At 39.8% G+C, this 17,764-nt stretch overlaps 1 protein-coding gene and 1 pseudogene across 1 annotated transcript in view; both read right to left on the bottom strand.

Moving 5' to 3' along the window:
• The window catches only part of SMC5 (structural maintenance of chromosomes 5), an 88,477-nt gene that overhangs the window by 18,133 nt on the left and 52,580 nt on the right, over nt 1–17,764 (bottom strand). Inside the window, 6 exon segments of the mRNA XM_040620252.1 lie at nt 3,855–3,977; nt 4,331–4,380; nt 4,383–4,423; nt 15,096–15,265; nt 15,363–15,536; nt 17,454–17,586. Coding sequence (XP_040476186.1) covers nt 3,855–3,977; nt 4,331–4,380; nt 4,383–4,423; nt 15,096–15,265; nt 15,363–15,536; nt 17,454–17,586 — 691 coding nt within the window.
• LOC103663293 lies at nt 9,368–14,859 on the bottom strand (annotated as a pseudogene).

The following is a 17,764-nucleotide window of genomic DNA, read 5'->3' on the forward strand; positions in this document are numbered from 1 at the left end:
CTTGATCCCAGGGTCCTGGGATCATGACCTGAACTGAAGGCAGATGCTTAACCAACTGCACCACCCAGGCACCCTTCATTTGCTAACTTTTTAAAAGAATTTTTGCATTTATGGTTCATGAAAGATACTGGTCTGTAGTTTGGTCTGGTTTTGATATTGGAGAATGCTAGCCTCATACAATGTGTCAAGAAGTATTCCCAGACCCTCTTCACCTTTTGAAGACCCTAGGTAGAACTGCTAGTAATTCTTCCTTTTTGTGCTTGGAATTCACCAGTGAAGTCTCGGCTGGTTTTCCTTGTGGGAAGGTTTTTAAATACAAATTTAATTTCTTTAGTAAATAAAGGGCTATTCTAATTAGTTCTTCCTTCAGGGACTTTCGGGGCTTTTCAAGAGGTTGCTCATTTCTTCTAAATTGTCAAATTTACTGCCAGAAAGTTGTTCACCATTCCCCTAATGCCCTTTTACCGTTTGTGAGATCCGCAGTGCTATGCTCTGTTTCCTACTGGCTTCCTCTTCCCTACATTGTGGCTGGAAACTCTCCTGGCCGTAAGCTACGGCCATCACAGGGACCACCCTGCACTGTTTTCCCTACCCTCAAAAATCACTGTCCTGTGCCGCCTGTTATCTAAAGTCTGAAAAACACTGTTTCATTTATTTGTCCCATCTTTTAGAGGGCACATATGGCCCCTATTATTTCATCATGGCTGAGAACAGAAGCTTTTTATGTTTTATTATGGAAAATTGCAAACACACATGAAAGGCGAGAGAACAGTATATATAGTAAGCCTTCATGTACCTGTCACCCCGCTTCAACAAACCTAAACTCATGACCAGGATAGTGTCCTGTATACTCTATCTAGACTCCCTTCTTCCCTGGAGGATTTTGAAGAAATTCCAGACATTCTATTTCCTTCATAAATATTATAACAATGTATTTCTGACTCAGAAAAATCCATAACCACATTCTCAAACCTAAAGATATTGACAATAAATGCTAATATTATTAAATATCGAGTCAGTATTCAAACTTCCACTTCTTAGGAAATTTTTTTTTTTACAATTGCTTTGTCCAAACTGGGATCTAAATTATGTCCATACATTATATTTGGCTAATATATTTTTAAGTTCTTTTTAACTTAAAGGTTCTCTCTCCCCTTTCTCCTTTTCTTAGGTACTGCACTAAAGTAGGCACAAGTCTTACGTGGCCATTAAGCACTTAAAATGTGGCTAGTAGGACCGAGAAACTGAATTTTTAGTTTAGTTTAAATTAATTTAAAATTAAAAACCAATACTCCAGCTATTAGAAAATGTTTAGTGAGAACAACTTGGGTACGTGAATTTACTTTTTTAAGTTTTTCAAAACAGGATCAAATATTTCTGATGACAATTTTTCATCTAAATTGAGATCTAATTATAAAATAGGGTATTCTGAAGACTTGAAACTGGTAGTTTTAGAGCAGTGGTTCTGACATGGGAGCACTTTTGTCCCCCAGGGCACATGTGGCAATGTCGTCACAACTAGAGTGGGGAGGGGTATGCTGCTGGCATCTAGCGCGTACAGGCCAGAGATGCTGCGCTTAGACGTTCTCCAATGCACAGGACAGCCCCCGCGCTAAGAGCTCTCCAGTGTAAGATGATGGCAGTGCTGATGTCGACACACCCTGTGCCAGGGGCTTAGCCAGACTGAAACTTGTTCACAAAATAATTTCACGTTCTGTCTTTTCGTGGGTCTACATATGAATGTCTGGCTATGTTTCTATGACGGCACAGCTAACGTGATCCGCTGATTCACTGGCGGCTGCAAAGTAGGGACACTCTTACCGTAATTCCCTCATACTGATGATCTGAAATGCTTCTGTAAAGAGGAACTTCTCTTACTAATCCTAAGTAATATATCACATAGGAAATTCTGAATAAATGCTAGATTCTTTGCCATTTTTCAAAATGAGCTTGTTCTCCAGGATCCTTCAAAGGTGACCAATATGACTATTTTTTTAAGTGTCATTATAATTTCATAAACATAGATACTTTTGATATCTGGGTCTCTGTGATTGAAGAAAACCCCCTGGGCTCTTCGTCCTCTTATTTAAACCTTGCTCAATCTCTTTCTTATAGACCTATCTCTCACATTCTGCACCATATTGGAACCTGGAAATAATCCCTTTTTTAAGAAGATGAGTTACATCCTTTTATACTTAATGACAAGATTGATGTTTGGCCTTAGTTCTGCTGTTTTATGTCATACTTATTTTTGTGGCATACATGTATATAAATAAAATACCTAATCTTCAGTGGTATGATGTGTTTTATCTTCCTCTCCTTTTCTTTGCATATCTTTTGGTATTTAGGGAAGTTTGCACAAATACCTTATATAATGTCCTATGTCCTTTATATCTTTTGGAATACTGTCTGTGGTTTCCCACTACAAACAATATTGAAAATCTCCCTTATTTCTGTGACCCAAAGCACCCACTCTTCCTGATAATACCTATGGGACAATCAGGAAGTATATTCTATTGTACTTCAGTTGTCTATCTTCTCCCATTTTTAGTGCTGTGTCAGCTACACTGTCAGCCTTATAACCATGTAAGGCCAGTTTTCCAGTCTCTTTAGTCTACCGCGTGGTTCTAGTTCTCATAAGCAGCGTGCTTCTGCAAAGTAGCTCAGTTTGGTTTGAGAGTTCCCAGGGCTTGGACCACCACTGCACCATCCGACCTTTCTAGAGCCTATAGCACCTCCCACTTCCAGCTGTTCTCAAACTGATCTGCTGAGCTTTCCACACCTAGTGGGGCCTCCTTTGTTTAGAGAGGAGAACCTGTTGGTGACCTCATTTCTGGGTTCTCTGAGCTTTCCCCGTTTACCACATAGTGACAACACGCTAGTCATGCTGCTGCTGCTGACTTAATCTTACCCACTGATATTCCGGAGTTCACACATGTTGTGTAATAAAGAATTAGGCCTTTGTCCCTGGTTTTTGGGAAGGAGACTCTATAACCCTAGGAATTTTCTGAGTGATAGGTTACTCATGAGCCTGCCCCTGCGTTCAAGCTTAGGAGATGACTCAAGAGGGGGATAGACAATGCCAGAAAGACAAATCGTGTGATGAGAGGGTTGGGGCACTGAGTCATAGGGTTATTCTTATTCTTGAGCCTTCCAGGGAGAGGGGCTAGAGACTGAAAGGCAGGCTTGTTGGGGACTGTGCCCTTACCCTGAACGGTCTGCTGCTAACGCTGGGCGGGTATGGGGGAGTATGCTGCAGGACACCAGCAAGGGTACTTAGAAACTTGGCTTTGTTGTATATGTTGTCCATGGGTTTGTGGCTGTTATCCTAGTTGCTCTTCTATTTTTGGGAAAGGATATGGAAGACTCAAAAACTATGCCGCTGTCACTAGCAGTTCTTCTTTGGGATTTTCGTTAACTTTAGTGCATCACATTTCACCCCCTGCACGCTATTTTAACACTTACCATTTCATAGATCGATATTAACAGAAGATTAAATCACCACAACTGTACACTAAGGCCACGCTCGGTGATGACGGTAACTCACCGGCAGTTTACGGGACGTACAGAGTGCAGTACACGCTACCAGCTGCTACCTGCTGACAGCGTCGCTCTGATTCATACGGGTTAGGAGAACAGGTGGGGGACTCGGCCTGTCACATGACTACGTGAGGTACTCTAATTACTGCCACACCTCCCGCAATCACATAACATAAAATGCACAGTACAGTGTTTCAAAGAATGGTTCCTCAAGAGAGCATGTAACAAAATGCATATTCCAAGTGACAATACAGGTTTTCAAACTGGTCTGAGGCTGGAACCTCATCATAAAAAGATAAAAGCAAAGACTGTACCTCTGAGACACGGAGCTGTGATGAAGCAGCCATGTAATCGGATTCTAACTTGTTCTGCTCAGAGATCACTGTAGTATTTTGAAGAATTAAATCAACTTTTTGTATATGCAAAGAAGTACAGATCTAGGAACAGAAACCCCTAAAAGTTTAATTTGTTTTACAACCAAGAAAAAAAAATAGTTTTTAAAAATTCATAAACCATGAAAAAAACATTTTTCTAATGCGACTGATATTTCAAATAGTTCTTTTTATAACTATTTCTTACAAGAGAATTTTTAGATGTTTTTCTGTGTGTTTAATTGAATCATTTGGAATATAACTTAGCTCAATGAGTACTTTGAGCCAATTTATTGACCTATAATGAAAAATGTCAAAGTTAAAATTATTGATAGTAAAATCTTAGCAAGATATTTTAAAAAATCTATCTACTTATCTACCTGCTATAAAAAGTGACTAAAATTAAGAAAATGCCTTACCTTTACAGAGTTTGTTAATTCAGTAACAAGTTTTGCTTTTTGAACATTTCTTCCTCTTCAAGGTTGCAAGCATCTTGTTCCATCAGCTTTAAACTGTATGAAACACATGATGTTGGAGAAATCAGTTAACACAAGGATTAAGCCCAAATCCTTAGGTCTCCTGCTATTTGATGGGCTTTTCTAGCAATGATACTCAGACATAAAAACTACTAGCCTCTAGATTAAACAATCTTGTTATGTAACCACTCAGGATCAAACAGTATTTGTTGAGATATTATGTGCCCAGCACAGTTTAAGTCATGATGGTGGTAATGGTGTAGGATCTGGAGTCAGAAAGATGGATGTCAATCTCCTCTTTGCCACTAATGAGCAGTATAACTAGACAAGTTACTCTTCTGAACTTTAAATTGGAAAAAATAATAGTACTTCCCCTAGAGGGCTATGATGAAAATTTAAAAAAGGTAAAATATTTAACACACTTAGTACAATGCCTGGCCCTTAACTTATTAATGAGTATTAGTTACTAACCATTGTTATTAATGTTATTTACACACAGTTCCTTACCTAAAGTAGCTTAATTGGGGAGATTTGATTAACAGATTAAAAATATATAGCGAAAAGACAATACAACCCTAAAAATTAATACTACTTTGCTATTCACGGTGAAGACACTAAGGATCAGAAGTTACATTACCTACGATCATGTATAGTAGGTGGTTGAGATGTGTCTGACACCAGCCCAAGTTCTTTCCACCCCCACCGTGTTGCCTCCAGGGTAAAAGCAAGAACCCAGTTTGGAAAGAGTAACACACAAGAATGAACAAGTTCACCGGATGCTGTAGAGAGGGGCCTGAACAGTACATGGAAGAGAGAGTAGGGGAGGCCAGGGAGATGAGGTGAAATGGGTTAAGTGAAAGGAGACTGGAAAAAGTTGAAAGGCAATCTCAAGGAAAGGAGTCTTGTAACTAGTGATGATTAACTACAGCTATGAGACAGCAGGCTGGTGATGGACATGAAAGGCCCTTTCACTACAAAAATCTGTATTAAAGAGAGAGTTTAGTTTTAGACAGGGGGTCCAGTAGAACAGTCAAACAGGAAAGGTTAAGTGTTTTGTAGTTGATGAAAGATAAGAATGAGGCCAAAGGTGAAGGCTGAAAAGAGGCTTTGAGATGAAAACCTTCCAGGCAGCCAGACGAAATAGTATCTTGCTTTTATAGGTACACTATTACGTTTTCACTAATAGTTAACGGCCAACTGTTTGCTTAAAAACAAAAAACAACCCTCCCCCTGCCCCCCCCAAAACAGTAAATAACAAATTCTCTTAATGCATTTCATGTATGATTTGATGTAGGAAAACACATACTACATTAGGTCAAGGTGAACAGATACCTTAACTGAAGGCAATGAGCAGTCGTTTATGCCATTAACCATTAATATCGAAATCTTTACAGAAAACAAAAGGGATCACAACAAATAGTCTGAGATAGGCCATGAGAAAAACCTCTGAACTGGAAGCCATGTTCCCTTCTGCTAGAATGAACACCTTACTAGCTTTTATCCCCTCTTATATATCCCAGTTTCTACAAAATATGCAAATACAATAAAACATATAATCAGTCTGAGAATGGTTGTCTGGGCACTCACAGTAAGCTAGCAGTTTTCCTTTAGGATAAGATTTAGACTATTCACATCTTTGTATAGAATTCTGTGGAATATGTGACCATTAAGGCTAAGCAGACATAATTCCAATTGTAACAAGGGAGATGACAGTTGGAGTGGGATAAACCCCCAGATGCCCACTCTCTTCTGTGAAAATCAGCATATCCTCCTCCTTCCTTATTACTCTCTTTCAGAATCTGCGAGAAAACACACAGCCTAATGGTCTGGATTTGATGATCTCACTGCCTGTACCTTCTCCTCTCCTCTCCCACCAATCCAAATTCAATACACCTATTATTCTGGATATATATCTGGGTCAGTTTTTCTAGAAGTGTGGTTCAGAGAGGCCTGTGGGGATTCCTGAAACCATTTCAGGGGAATCATGACCTATTTTCACTGTTGTAAGAAGACCTCAACTGCCCCGTTCATGGCAGTGACGTCTGCACTGGTGGTCTAAAAGCAGTGGTGAATAAAAATGCTAGCGCCCTGAACGAATCGAGGTAGTAGTACCACAGCGTACTCAGAGTCGTGAGATTCTGCACTGCTGTGTATTCAAAAATTTCAGCAACGCCAAATTCAATTACTTTTTTTGATGACAGTACAAATTATTAAATTGCAAATCTTAGGTGGTTATTTTTCCTTCAAGTATAATTGACATAACATTGTATTAGTTTCAGGTGTACAACACTGATTTCGTATCTGTATATATCCTGAAATGATCACCACAAAAATCTAGTTAATATTTGTCACCATACATAGTTATGAAAGTTTTTCTTCTGGTAAAGACAACTTTTAAGATCTACTATCAGCAACTTTCAAACATGCAATACAGTATTAACTACAGGCACTCGCCATACATTACCTTCCCATGAGTCTTTATTTTATACTGGAAGTCTGTACCTCTTGATCACCTTTACCAACCCCCCCCCCAAACTGTTCTCTGTATTTATGTGTTTTTGTTTGTTCATTGGTTTTTTAGATTGCACTGGAAGTGAAATCACATGGTATTTGATTTTCTGATTTATTGCACTTAGCATAATACTCTCAAGTTCCGCTCATGTTGTCACAAAAGATTTCATTCTTTTTAATGGCTAAGTAGTATCGCAGCGTGTGCACACAGATGTGCACGTGTCTGTATCTCACTTCCTCTTTACCCGTTCATCCATCCATGGACCCTGAGGTTGCTTCCATGTCTTGGCTCTTGTAAATAATGCTGCAATGAACAGGAGTGTGCAGACATCTTTTCAAATCCGTGCTTTCATTTTCTTTGAATAAATATCCAGCAGTGGAATTACTGGATCGCGTGGTAGTTCTATTTTTAATGTTTTGAGGAACCTCCACACTGTGTTCCACAGCGGATGCCCCAGTTTGCATTTGCACCAACAGCGCACAAGGGTTCCTTTTTCTCCGCATCCTCGCCAACATTTGGCATTTCCTGTCCTTTGACAACGGCCATTTTGACAGGTGTGAATAATCTCACTGTGGTTTTTAAATTTCCCTGATGATTAGTGATATTGAGCACCTTTTCAGGTGCCTGTTGACCATCTGTACGTCTTTGAAAAAACGTCTATTCAGATTCTCTGCCCATTTGTTAATCAGAGTGGGGTTTTTTGCTACTGAGTTGTAGGAATTCATTACATTCTAGATATTAAACCCTTACCGAACACATGACTTCCAAATATCTTCTCTATTCCATACCTTGCCTTCTTGGTGTGGCGATGGTCTCCTTTACTGTGCGGAAGCTTTCAAAAGTTTGATGTAGTTTCATTTGTTTATTTTCACTTTTGCTGCCGAGGCCTATGGAGTCAGTTCCAAAAAACTTACTGCCAACACCCATGTCAAAGAACTTACTGTTTTCTTCCAGTAGTTTTAGGATTTCAGGTCTTATATTAGTCTTTAATCCATTTTGAGTTGATTTTTCTGTATGGTGTAAGCTTGTGGTCCAGTTTCAATCCTTTGCATGGGGCTGTCCAGTTTTTCGAGCACCATTTATTGAAGAGACTATCCTTTCTTCGTTTATTCTTCTTTTGTCACAAGTAATTGACCATAGATACATGGGTTTATTTCTGGGCTCTCTATTCTGTTCCAATGATCTATATGTCTGTTTTTATGTCAATACCCTGTATTGATTCATACAGTTTTGTGATATAGTCTGAAATCGGGGAGCGTGATGCCTTCAGCTCTGTTTTTCTTTCTCAAGATTGCTCTATTTGGTATCTTTTGTAGTCCCATAAATTTTTAGGATTCTTCTAATTCTGAAAAATGCCACTGGAATTCAGAAATGGATAGGAATTCCACTGAATCTATAGACTGCTTTGGGTAACACGGACACTTTAACAATATTAATTCTTCCAACCCATGTTCACAGAAAATCTTTCCATTTATTTGTGTCATACTTAATTTCTTTCCTCGATGTGTTATAGCTTTCAGTATACAGGTCTTTTCACCTCCTTGATTAAAGTTATTCCTAAGCATTTTCTTTTTGGTGCAATTTTATAAATTGGACTGTTTTCTTAATTCATCTTTGAATTGGTTGTTAGTAAATGAAAATGCAACAGATTCTTACATGCCGACTTTGTACTCTGCACCTTAACTGCATTTGTTGATTAGTTCTACAAGTTTCTTTTGATGAGTATTTAGGGTTTTCTATGTAAAATCATGTCATCCACAAATAGTGCCGGTTTTACTTCTTTCCAATTTAGATGCCTTTTATTTCTCTTTCTTGCCTAATTGCTCTGGTCAGAAACCCTAAGTTCTAACACTATGCTGAATGCAAGTGGGGAGAGTGCACATCCTGGTCTTCATCCTGAGGTTAAAGGAAAGTATTTCAGCTTTCCACTGTTGAGTATGAGGTTAGCTGTGGGTTTGTCATATATGGTCTTTATTATATTGAAGTATGTTCCCCTCTATGCCACATTGTTGAGTTTTTATAAAAAATGGATGTTTTATTTTGTCAAGTGCTTGTTCTGCATCTATTGAGATGACAGTATGTTGTGTTTTTGTGGCTTTCTCTTTTATCCAGACATATCCATAGTACATATAGCACCTGTATATAGAAAATTTGTGCCCATACAACATTATTATTCCATCATTCTCTGAAAAGGGAGAGGGGCTTGGGAAGGGGCCTACTGAGTCTACTAGACTATCTTCATGGTAAGCAAACCCCTGAGGTGACAGTGATGTGCCCTGTAACACCTGAAAACAGGTATAGAACCACTAGGTTAGTAATACTGTTGGTGCCTGTCTGACTGACCGGAGACCATGTTTCATAGCTAAGCTTAATATTTGGCAATACTTTTTCCTATCAAAAACTAGCTGGGAAAGTCCAACACTGTCAGAGTTGGCTATGGCCCCATGATCATCTCCCACTGGCTGGTGTTTAATGTATACATGCAGCACTAAGCAACATTTTCGCTGCTAATTCCAGGAACTAGAATATTCAATACTGCTTCTTGTGAAATTGCTAGGACTTGTCCTTGCTTCAGATCCTCTGAGCAACTCTTCACGGCCAACCCCTTTCTCCCTTGAGGTCAGAGGAGGCGTATATCCTACTGTGGTTGCACCTTAGAAGAACAGGTCAAACTGTCAGTCCTGTGCCGACTCAGATGCTGCTGTTGCTGAAACTGGTGTTGCTGGTGATGGGATTGAGGGAAAATGCCCTGTTGCAGTGGAAAAGCAGCAGAGAGGATAAGCTGGTTTCAAGGTTGCTCCACAGGAATCCTTCGAGTCGGTAAAAGTCACTGCTGCAGTAGTTGGGTCAGCTGAACCTGAGATGGTTGCTGAACTACCCCAAGCTTCCCTTCCTGGGAACTGGGCTGTCTGTCACCGCTGGGGTTGTGAAACAGAAGTGGGGGCAGGCAGACCCACTGACCCAGAAGCATAGTGCGAAGTACCAGGACCACCCCACAAGCTACAGGAGCAGTTACTAATTTAATCACTGATCCCAAGTTGCTGACCTTGAGAAAATCTTCCAGGTCCTGAACGAATGTCGTTACCTCTGGGTTCTGTTTTGTGGCACACTAGATGGAGTCTGGACCCTGCTTCCAGCTATGAAATCATCAGAGCGGCATACAGTACGGCTCTAAGAGTGCTCTGGGTCCGACTAGAAGGAGGTGTTTACTGACAGTGCCAGCTCAGAACGTTCTGTTGACTCTGATTTGATGGACTTTTGTAAAGTCTGCCAGTGTGTCCGGTATTCATTCCACTTGGTTAGGGTGAACAACCTGGTCCTTAGCACGTATAGGTAAAAGTTGCTGGATGTTAGATGAATTTCCAGAATAAAGTTGAATGGAATCAAAATTCAATCCAGGGCTTGATTGTCATAAAAACATCTGCAGCCCTTAAACATGGACCATTTGAAGTTGTTCTTGAACTTTTCTTAGCTCTTCTTGTGGCCGATGAGTATTGGCCTCTGTCATCCATGTCTGTTGCCCCAACTGGTCTTTCAGATGCTGCATGGCTCATAACTGAGCTAAAAACAAACTGAGATATGCCTTAAGGAACTGGTAAATTTGGAGCTTGAGACATCACTGGCTGTATCAATGACTGAAAAACAGACTGAACAATGCCCTTCTTTGTTATCTTTCCGGGAGCTGGTATGTAGTGTCTGGGCGGAGTGCAAGTATCTGCTGGGTCTCTGTTGGTGTTGAGGAAGGGTCTGAGACTGCTGCATGAGATGATTTTCTTGAACTCTGGAAGGAAGCAGAAGGGGCTGGGCTGTGATCAAACCTTTCCAATGCTTCCTTGAGGCTTGACTGTGTCTATATAATTATCAGACCCAGAATCTTGGCTTTGTCAGCAGTTGTCTCAGGAAGAGACTCTTCAATGCCAAGTACTCATCATATTTCAGCCCTAACTTTTGCATAATTTAGTATGGTGTAAGTACGAACAACGAACTCTGGCCTTGAGTTCCACTGAAGATGAATGATACAATGAGTCTGAAGCCAAATCCACTGTGGTCCTTTGATCAGGAACCTGTAATATTATATTTTCCCATACTGCTTTTCCCATATTGCATTAAGTGCTCATGACATTTTTGCAGAATGTTCTGGACCATCCACATGATAACATACCCGGATGTTCACAGAACTTCAAAGGCAAATGTCCTATCATTGCTTGTGACCTAGCAAAAAAGTTCTAAACTGTCTAGATGTCTAAAACTCTTCATTAAGCTTTTCAACAGTACACATCCTTGATGAACTAAGGCATAGCTAATCTGACAGCAGCTACGATACAATCTCGAACATCTTAGGGCCTATGGTGCCTTGTATAGTTCCTTGGAAATCATTCTGTGCTGAACTGGATACACTGACTTGAAATTTCCTATTAATTACCCATATTCACAGGTACATACATGACTCCTTTGGCCTACCGTTCCTTAAAGCATATGACGACAGAATTCTGATTTTAAATATTCAAGTGTTAATGAATCACTTTTCAGCAGATGGCTAGAGAGTATTTTTTTAAACCAGGGAAATGTTCCCTCCCTGGGATAAAATACTTTGGTCCACAAGATCAAATGGTAAATATTGAAGTAATGATGTTATAGTCTCTCAGACACGAATAATATGCTTCCATCAGTCATGATGGTTTAAAAACAAAACAAACATCAAAAGCTTCGAACATTATTTGTGTAAATTCTTCATTACTGAGGAATGTAGGTTTCCAGTCGTGTCAAACAGCCTTGGTGTCTGACTGTGCAGTGATTTGTTTTCAGTAAAAAAATCAGTGCTCTTCTGCAGAACAGATTTCCTCTTATTCCTATGTGGAAGTCTCTGGGCTTCCTAGGTCTGGAAGTGTGTTCCTTCCTGAGGTTAAGGAAATTCGGTTATTTTTTTCTTCAAATATGTTTTCTGCTCTTTTTCTTCCTCCTTCTGCAACTCCTATAATGTGAACGTTATTCTGCTTGATGTCCCATTGGCCCCTTAAGCTATTTTTACTTTTTAAAATTCTGTTTTCGGGGCACGTGGGTGGCTCATTCAGTTGTCAGCCTTTTGATTTCGGCTCAGGTCGTGATTCTTAGGGTCATGAGACTGAGCCCTGCGCTTGGCGCTGCGTGTGGAGCCTGCTTAAGATTCTCCCTCTCTTTCTATGCCCCCACCCGCACACATGTGCACTCCAAAAAAAAAAAAAAAAATTTCTTTTGCTCTTGGGTGAATCCTACTACCCTGTCTTCCACATTACTGATTTTTCTTCTGCTTCATCTAGTCTGTTGCTGGAACCCCTCTGGTGTACTTTTTTATTCAGTTACCATATTCTTCAGCTCTGTGAAGTCTGTTTGGTACTTTCTTACACTTTCTATCTCTTTATTGAAGTTCTCGCTGTGTTCATTCCTCTTTCAAGTTCAGTGAGCATTTTTATAACCATTACTTTGATTTCTTTATTAGGTAAATTATCACTATTTCATAACAGTCCTTTTTCGGATATTGTACCTTGTTCTTCCATTTGGAACACACTCTTATTTCTTCATTTTGCTTGGCTCGGTGTTGGTTTCTAAGCAGCAGAGGAAACCACCTTCAACAGGTCTTGAAGTGGCTTCATGGAGATGAACCCTGTCGTTCCAACCTCCTCCGGCTAGTGGTGGTCACGGGAATCAGACCTTAAGCGGCCTGATTTACTCTTGACAGGTCCCAGTTGTTGAGGGAAGGCCAAGTCCGGTGTTCTGTTCCAGAGGAAGGGATCTCCGTCTATCCCTAGTTTCAGGCTGAAGAGAAGCTAGAAAAGAAGCTAGGACCCTTAGGCAGCAGCTTTTTAGGCGTGCCAATATAGACAGTCCTATGGGAGCACCGTAAACCCTGCCGGTCTACAGACCAGGCAACCTGGAAGTGTCCCCTAGGAAACCGTTGGAAAAATCAGGGCTCGAGTGTATGAGCTCCTTTCTGGGAGGCACTGGTGAGCTTTAGCAAGGCCAATAGAGTACAAAGATGGCATCTCCTGGGCCATGTGCCCTGAGAACAATTTCGTAGCCTCTCCATGTGTGGTAATCCTGAAGCCCCTGAGGCTGAAGTTCCAGGACCAGTAAGTAGGTCTTTTTCACAGGAAGACTGGAGAGTGTTTCAGACTGCTGTCTATGCAGTGCCCTGGGGATAGTGGTTTGCCAAGATTGTTTCAGACCCCTGGGCGCAGGAACTTGGGGGTGGCATGCACCCACTAGCACTAGCAGGTTAGAGTGCAAAAGTGGCGCCTACCAGAGGCTGAGTCCCAGGAGGAATTCCCCTTAGGCTCCTGCCCCTTGGGCAGAGGCTTTTTTACAGGGTTGCTTTTGCACAGGGTCCTGCGGTGAGTCTTTGCATGAGCTCTTTAAGAGCAAAATCTCTGTTCCCTACCGCTGTATTGTTCTCCTATGTATAAGCCCCATTGATTTTCAAAGCCAGACATTTTGGGGACACATCTCTCTGGTGCAGGTCCCAAGGGTTGGGGTTGCTTGACAGGGGGCACAAACTCCTTGCTCCTCAGGGAAAAACTCCATATTTGTGATATTCTTCCCAAGGGCTGGTCACCACACTAGGGGTGCGGTTTTGCCTGAGATCCTGTCTCTGTAGTTCCTACCCTTCTGGCTGTGAACCTGACATCCTTTGTTACAGAAGACCTGTGGACTTAGTTTTCAGGTCTTTTTCAGAGGGAACGCTTTCATATGTAGCTACTGATTTGCTGTGTCTGTGGGAGGAGGGAGCTCCGTATCTTCCTATGCTGCCATCTTGAACCACCTCTCTGTGAGTATCTATCTTCTTAATAATCAGCGTGCTGAAATACAAAGCACACAGTACTTACAGTGCATACCCAAGTACGATGGCTGCCTCAAGGAAACGCCTTGTGTGACTGAGTTGGGAGCTAGACTAGGTACTTTTTTCATGAAATACCATTTTAATTGGAAAGAACAAAGACAAACTATGGTTATTTAGGCTTAAGTACTTGGCAGATTTTACCCCCCCCAAAGTAACAAAGTGAGCCTGTCACTTCAAGAAAAATAACTGCCAATATTTGTCGACAATGACAAACAACGTTTATGTGCCAACTAGAATTTTGGAAAATTTGTATCTACCACTACGAGCCTGACAGCTTCCCAATTCTTAAAGATGCTTCTGGTGGGACTGGAAATCAACATCATTTTTTTTTTTATATTACACAAAATGTGTCAACATTTGAAAGACCTATGTGGCTTGGTGAACCAGCATTCTCTAAAGGACCCACACACGATGTAACAAACTCAGCAGGTAAAACATGCAATTTCAGTGCAACAGACTTCAGTGTCAGAGTAATCTACCTCACTGGTTCAGGCTCCACACTGCAACTGAACTTTACCAAACGCACCTTGGCAGGCTTTGATACAATATTCAACAAGACGACAGACAATTATCCGAAAAGTCTATTAATTAAAGTACTCCTTCCTTTTCCAACTAAAATCTACACATTCTGTTTAGAAAACCGTGGTTTTTCATAAATATTTTACACATTGTCAGTTTTAATTACTGATGTGGTAACTATCAATGATATAAAACCATATAAACAAAACTTCCTCAAGGTCCTCAGTAACTTTTAAGCACGGAAAGGGGTCCAGGGATAAAAACGGCTAATAACACTTAAGATTCACCAACTTTTGCCCTACAGACTACAACTTTCTTTGGATAAAACATGTTTGTGGGAACTGCATCATCATGACGGGGCCCAGGCACACCTCAGAGATCTTGCAGAGTTGGTTAGAGACCCCTGTAATCAAGTGAGTCCAAAGAATTGTGTGGTTTCCCAGTGCATCTGACAGTCATGTTTACACTATACTGCAGTCCATTAAGTGTGCCACAGCGTTACGTCTAAAACATGCTAACCCTTACCTGAGCTTTCAGAAAGTCCTCATCACTGATCACCCCACACATACTGTGAGAATCACGAAAATGGGACACAGAGGCAGAAAGTGAGCAAATGCTATTAGAAAAATGGTGCCAAGAGACTTGCTTGACACAGGCCTGCACAAACATTCAATTTGCTTTAAAAAAAAAAATGCAGTATCTGCAAAGTGCAATAAAACAAGGTAGGGCTGCATAATAATATCCTTGTAGTGCCCTGCACCGCCCCGCCCCCCACACCCCTGCCCAAATAGGCTGAAAGATACCTTCCTAGTTTGGAACTAATTTTTTGTTCCAGTTGTCTTTTCTTGGTTTTCCTTTCAAGAAGCTCCTTCTTCTTTTGTCTAAGTTCATTGTCTTTGTGTTCCAGATGTTTGTTTCTCTCACATAAGGCAATCAACCCTGCTTCCACTGCTTGCAATTTTCTATTAATTTCCTATGAAATATTCAAAATTGTTATTTTAAAAACCGTTCTAGTCAAATATTACAAATCCAATTAATACTTTTTTAATACTCAAAATAAAATAACCAACCTTTAGCTGTTCTTCTAAGTGTCTTCTTTGCTCTAGATCCACAGTGACTGTGAGAAACTGGGCTACTTTTAGAGATGTGTTACTAGAAATAACTTTATTTGAATAAAAGGAAGTTTTCACCACATACTTTTCTTCCGCTGTATACATTTGTTTTAACCGGGTTTCTTGTATTACCTGTCACAGAAGTCAAGCAATGTGAAACAAATATTAGTGTACATCTAATAATAATTAAAATATTTTTAAAAGGACTGAAGCATTGGAAAATACAGATCAAGTGAATTCTAGAAGATTAAAACAGATGTACTTTCATTTTTTTTTTTTTTTAAACTTCTTCAGTAACATCTCTAAAAAGGTGGCTGATACACTTCAGGTTATTATTTTAGAAAATGCTAAAGAAGAGAGAAGGGAGAAAATCCAAACAAAGGAGGCTATTCTTCTACTTGACTATAAAATCTCTCCCAAGTTGTACTTTTGCAGTTTTGCTGGATCTACAGAAGAGATACCAGGAACCAGCTGCCAGGTCACGGATCTGTGGTAGCTCAACTAAGTCATTTATTCTCACCTTCCCTCAGTTATACTGTTCACAGATACATAATCACATTTAATTCCTGTATATTTGGAAGACTACTTAATGGAAACACTTTAAGGACCTCAAACCTCCCCCCCCTTCTTTTTTTTGCATTTTTTTGGAGAGCTTGTCTCTTTAAACAAAAACTAAAGCACATTCTGAAGACAAAAACATTATGTACTTCTGAATATTAATGAAGAGTAGGCTATCATAATAGGTTTTTTTTTCCAATCTCTGAAGCTTCACTACCAATACTCTTGTGGCTTGTATCTATCCAGAAGTTTATGGTCGAAGTGAAGAGATAAGACATATTTAAGCACACTTAAGTCTAACAGGGTATAATCTGGCATCCACAAATTACTGAATAATTCGGAATGAAGGGAAAGCTAGAAGAAGTTAGGTTTCTCAAGTTCTAATAAATTTAAATTGACAAAGAGGAAAGGGCACTCCCAACAAAAAGGACATCATGACCTAAGGCTGGCAGTAGACAATTTAACCAAAGGGGAGAATCCTAGAAATTAATGAGAACAAGTCCATAAATGGTCTTATATGTACATATGGTCTTGTCCTCTTTTCTAAATGATAGAAGAGAGGTAGACCCACATAGAGAGCCCTAATATTCATTTCCTCAAATGTTCAACATAATGTAATTTTTAATCGAAGACACATGCAATTTACTATAATTAGCTTGGTGGGATTCTGTGTTTTGTTTTGTTGCAAAACGGGGTGGTAATGAGCCCACATTTCTATCTTTTGTCAGTAAAGTATAAAGAGTTCCTAAATATTGTCCTAGGGATACTGGTACACTAGGTACTGAAATTTTAAAACACATTTTCTAATAAATTCAATACAATAACTAGTAGTTGGGTCCTAGATGCATATAAGCAAAAACCACACACACTGGTGTGATGAAAAACCTGTTTTGGATGAAGAGATTTCTTTCCTGTTTCTGCTTGTGATAGAAGCAACACATGTAATGTGAGTCTTGGGGAACTCCCAGAATTAGCAGGATAGAGGAACTACGAGTGTGTGCTACGCTAGCTAGGAAGGAGATCCTATGAAGGGCGCTCATTCAGACAGGAGATGATCTTCAGTGGCAGCTTTAAGAAAGGAAGGGCTTACCAAAACCGTTCTATAGCCCAGCCTACCATTCTAACGTATAACTTCTCTGAAAAATAATCTAGGATACAAGAACTTAAATGATTAAACCATTAATATAATGTCTAAAGATTTGTCAAGCAAGACAGAATGAGGTAAGAGTGCCAGGTGTCTCTCTTCAGGCTTCAGCTTTATTCAATAGATACAGATAGAAAGCACTTACCCTAGGTAACTCCACTCACACCCATCATATAGTATGAGTCAATACTCGCTGTTTCGTGACATTATATTAAAAATGTAAAATACAAAGAATTTCTGTGTGGTTAAAAACAACAGAATGACCTATTTCATAATTTCTGCTTGATTTTTTATGCTAAGAAATGTTAACAAAATGAGGTTCTGGTACTGATTCAGTACTTTCTTACCCGTTCAATTCTCTCTCTGGTCCTTTCAGTTCCTACGGGAACTTCATGAATATGATAATGGCAGCAAAGGAAGCTCATGACAGGATCAGGTGCATCAAATAATTCTCGCAAGTAAGAGAAAAATCCATACTGTCTGAAACGAAAAGCACTTACTAGATTTTTCTTCTTAAAAAAATCATTCACAGAAATCTGAGAGTCGACAAGTGGCAAATAAACAATAAAGTATAAATTATTTAATGATGGTACAGCAAAAAATTTTGTGTATTTTAAAATCATTTAAATGTTGAGCTACTTCCTTGTCAGAAAAGTTT

This window comes from Ursus maritimus, unplaced genomic scaffold (genome assembly GCF_017311325.1).
Source record: "Ursus maritimus isolate PB19 unplaced genomic scaffold, ASM1731132v1 scaffold_34, whole genome shotgun sequence".
Classification (NCBI taxonomy): domain Eukaryota; kingdom Metazoa; phylum Chordata; class Mammalia; order Carnivora; family Ursidae; genus Ursus; species Ursus maritimus.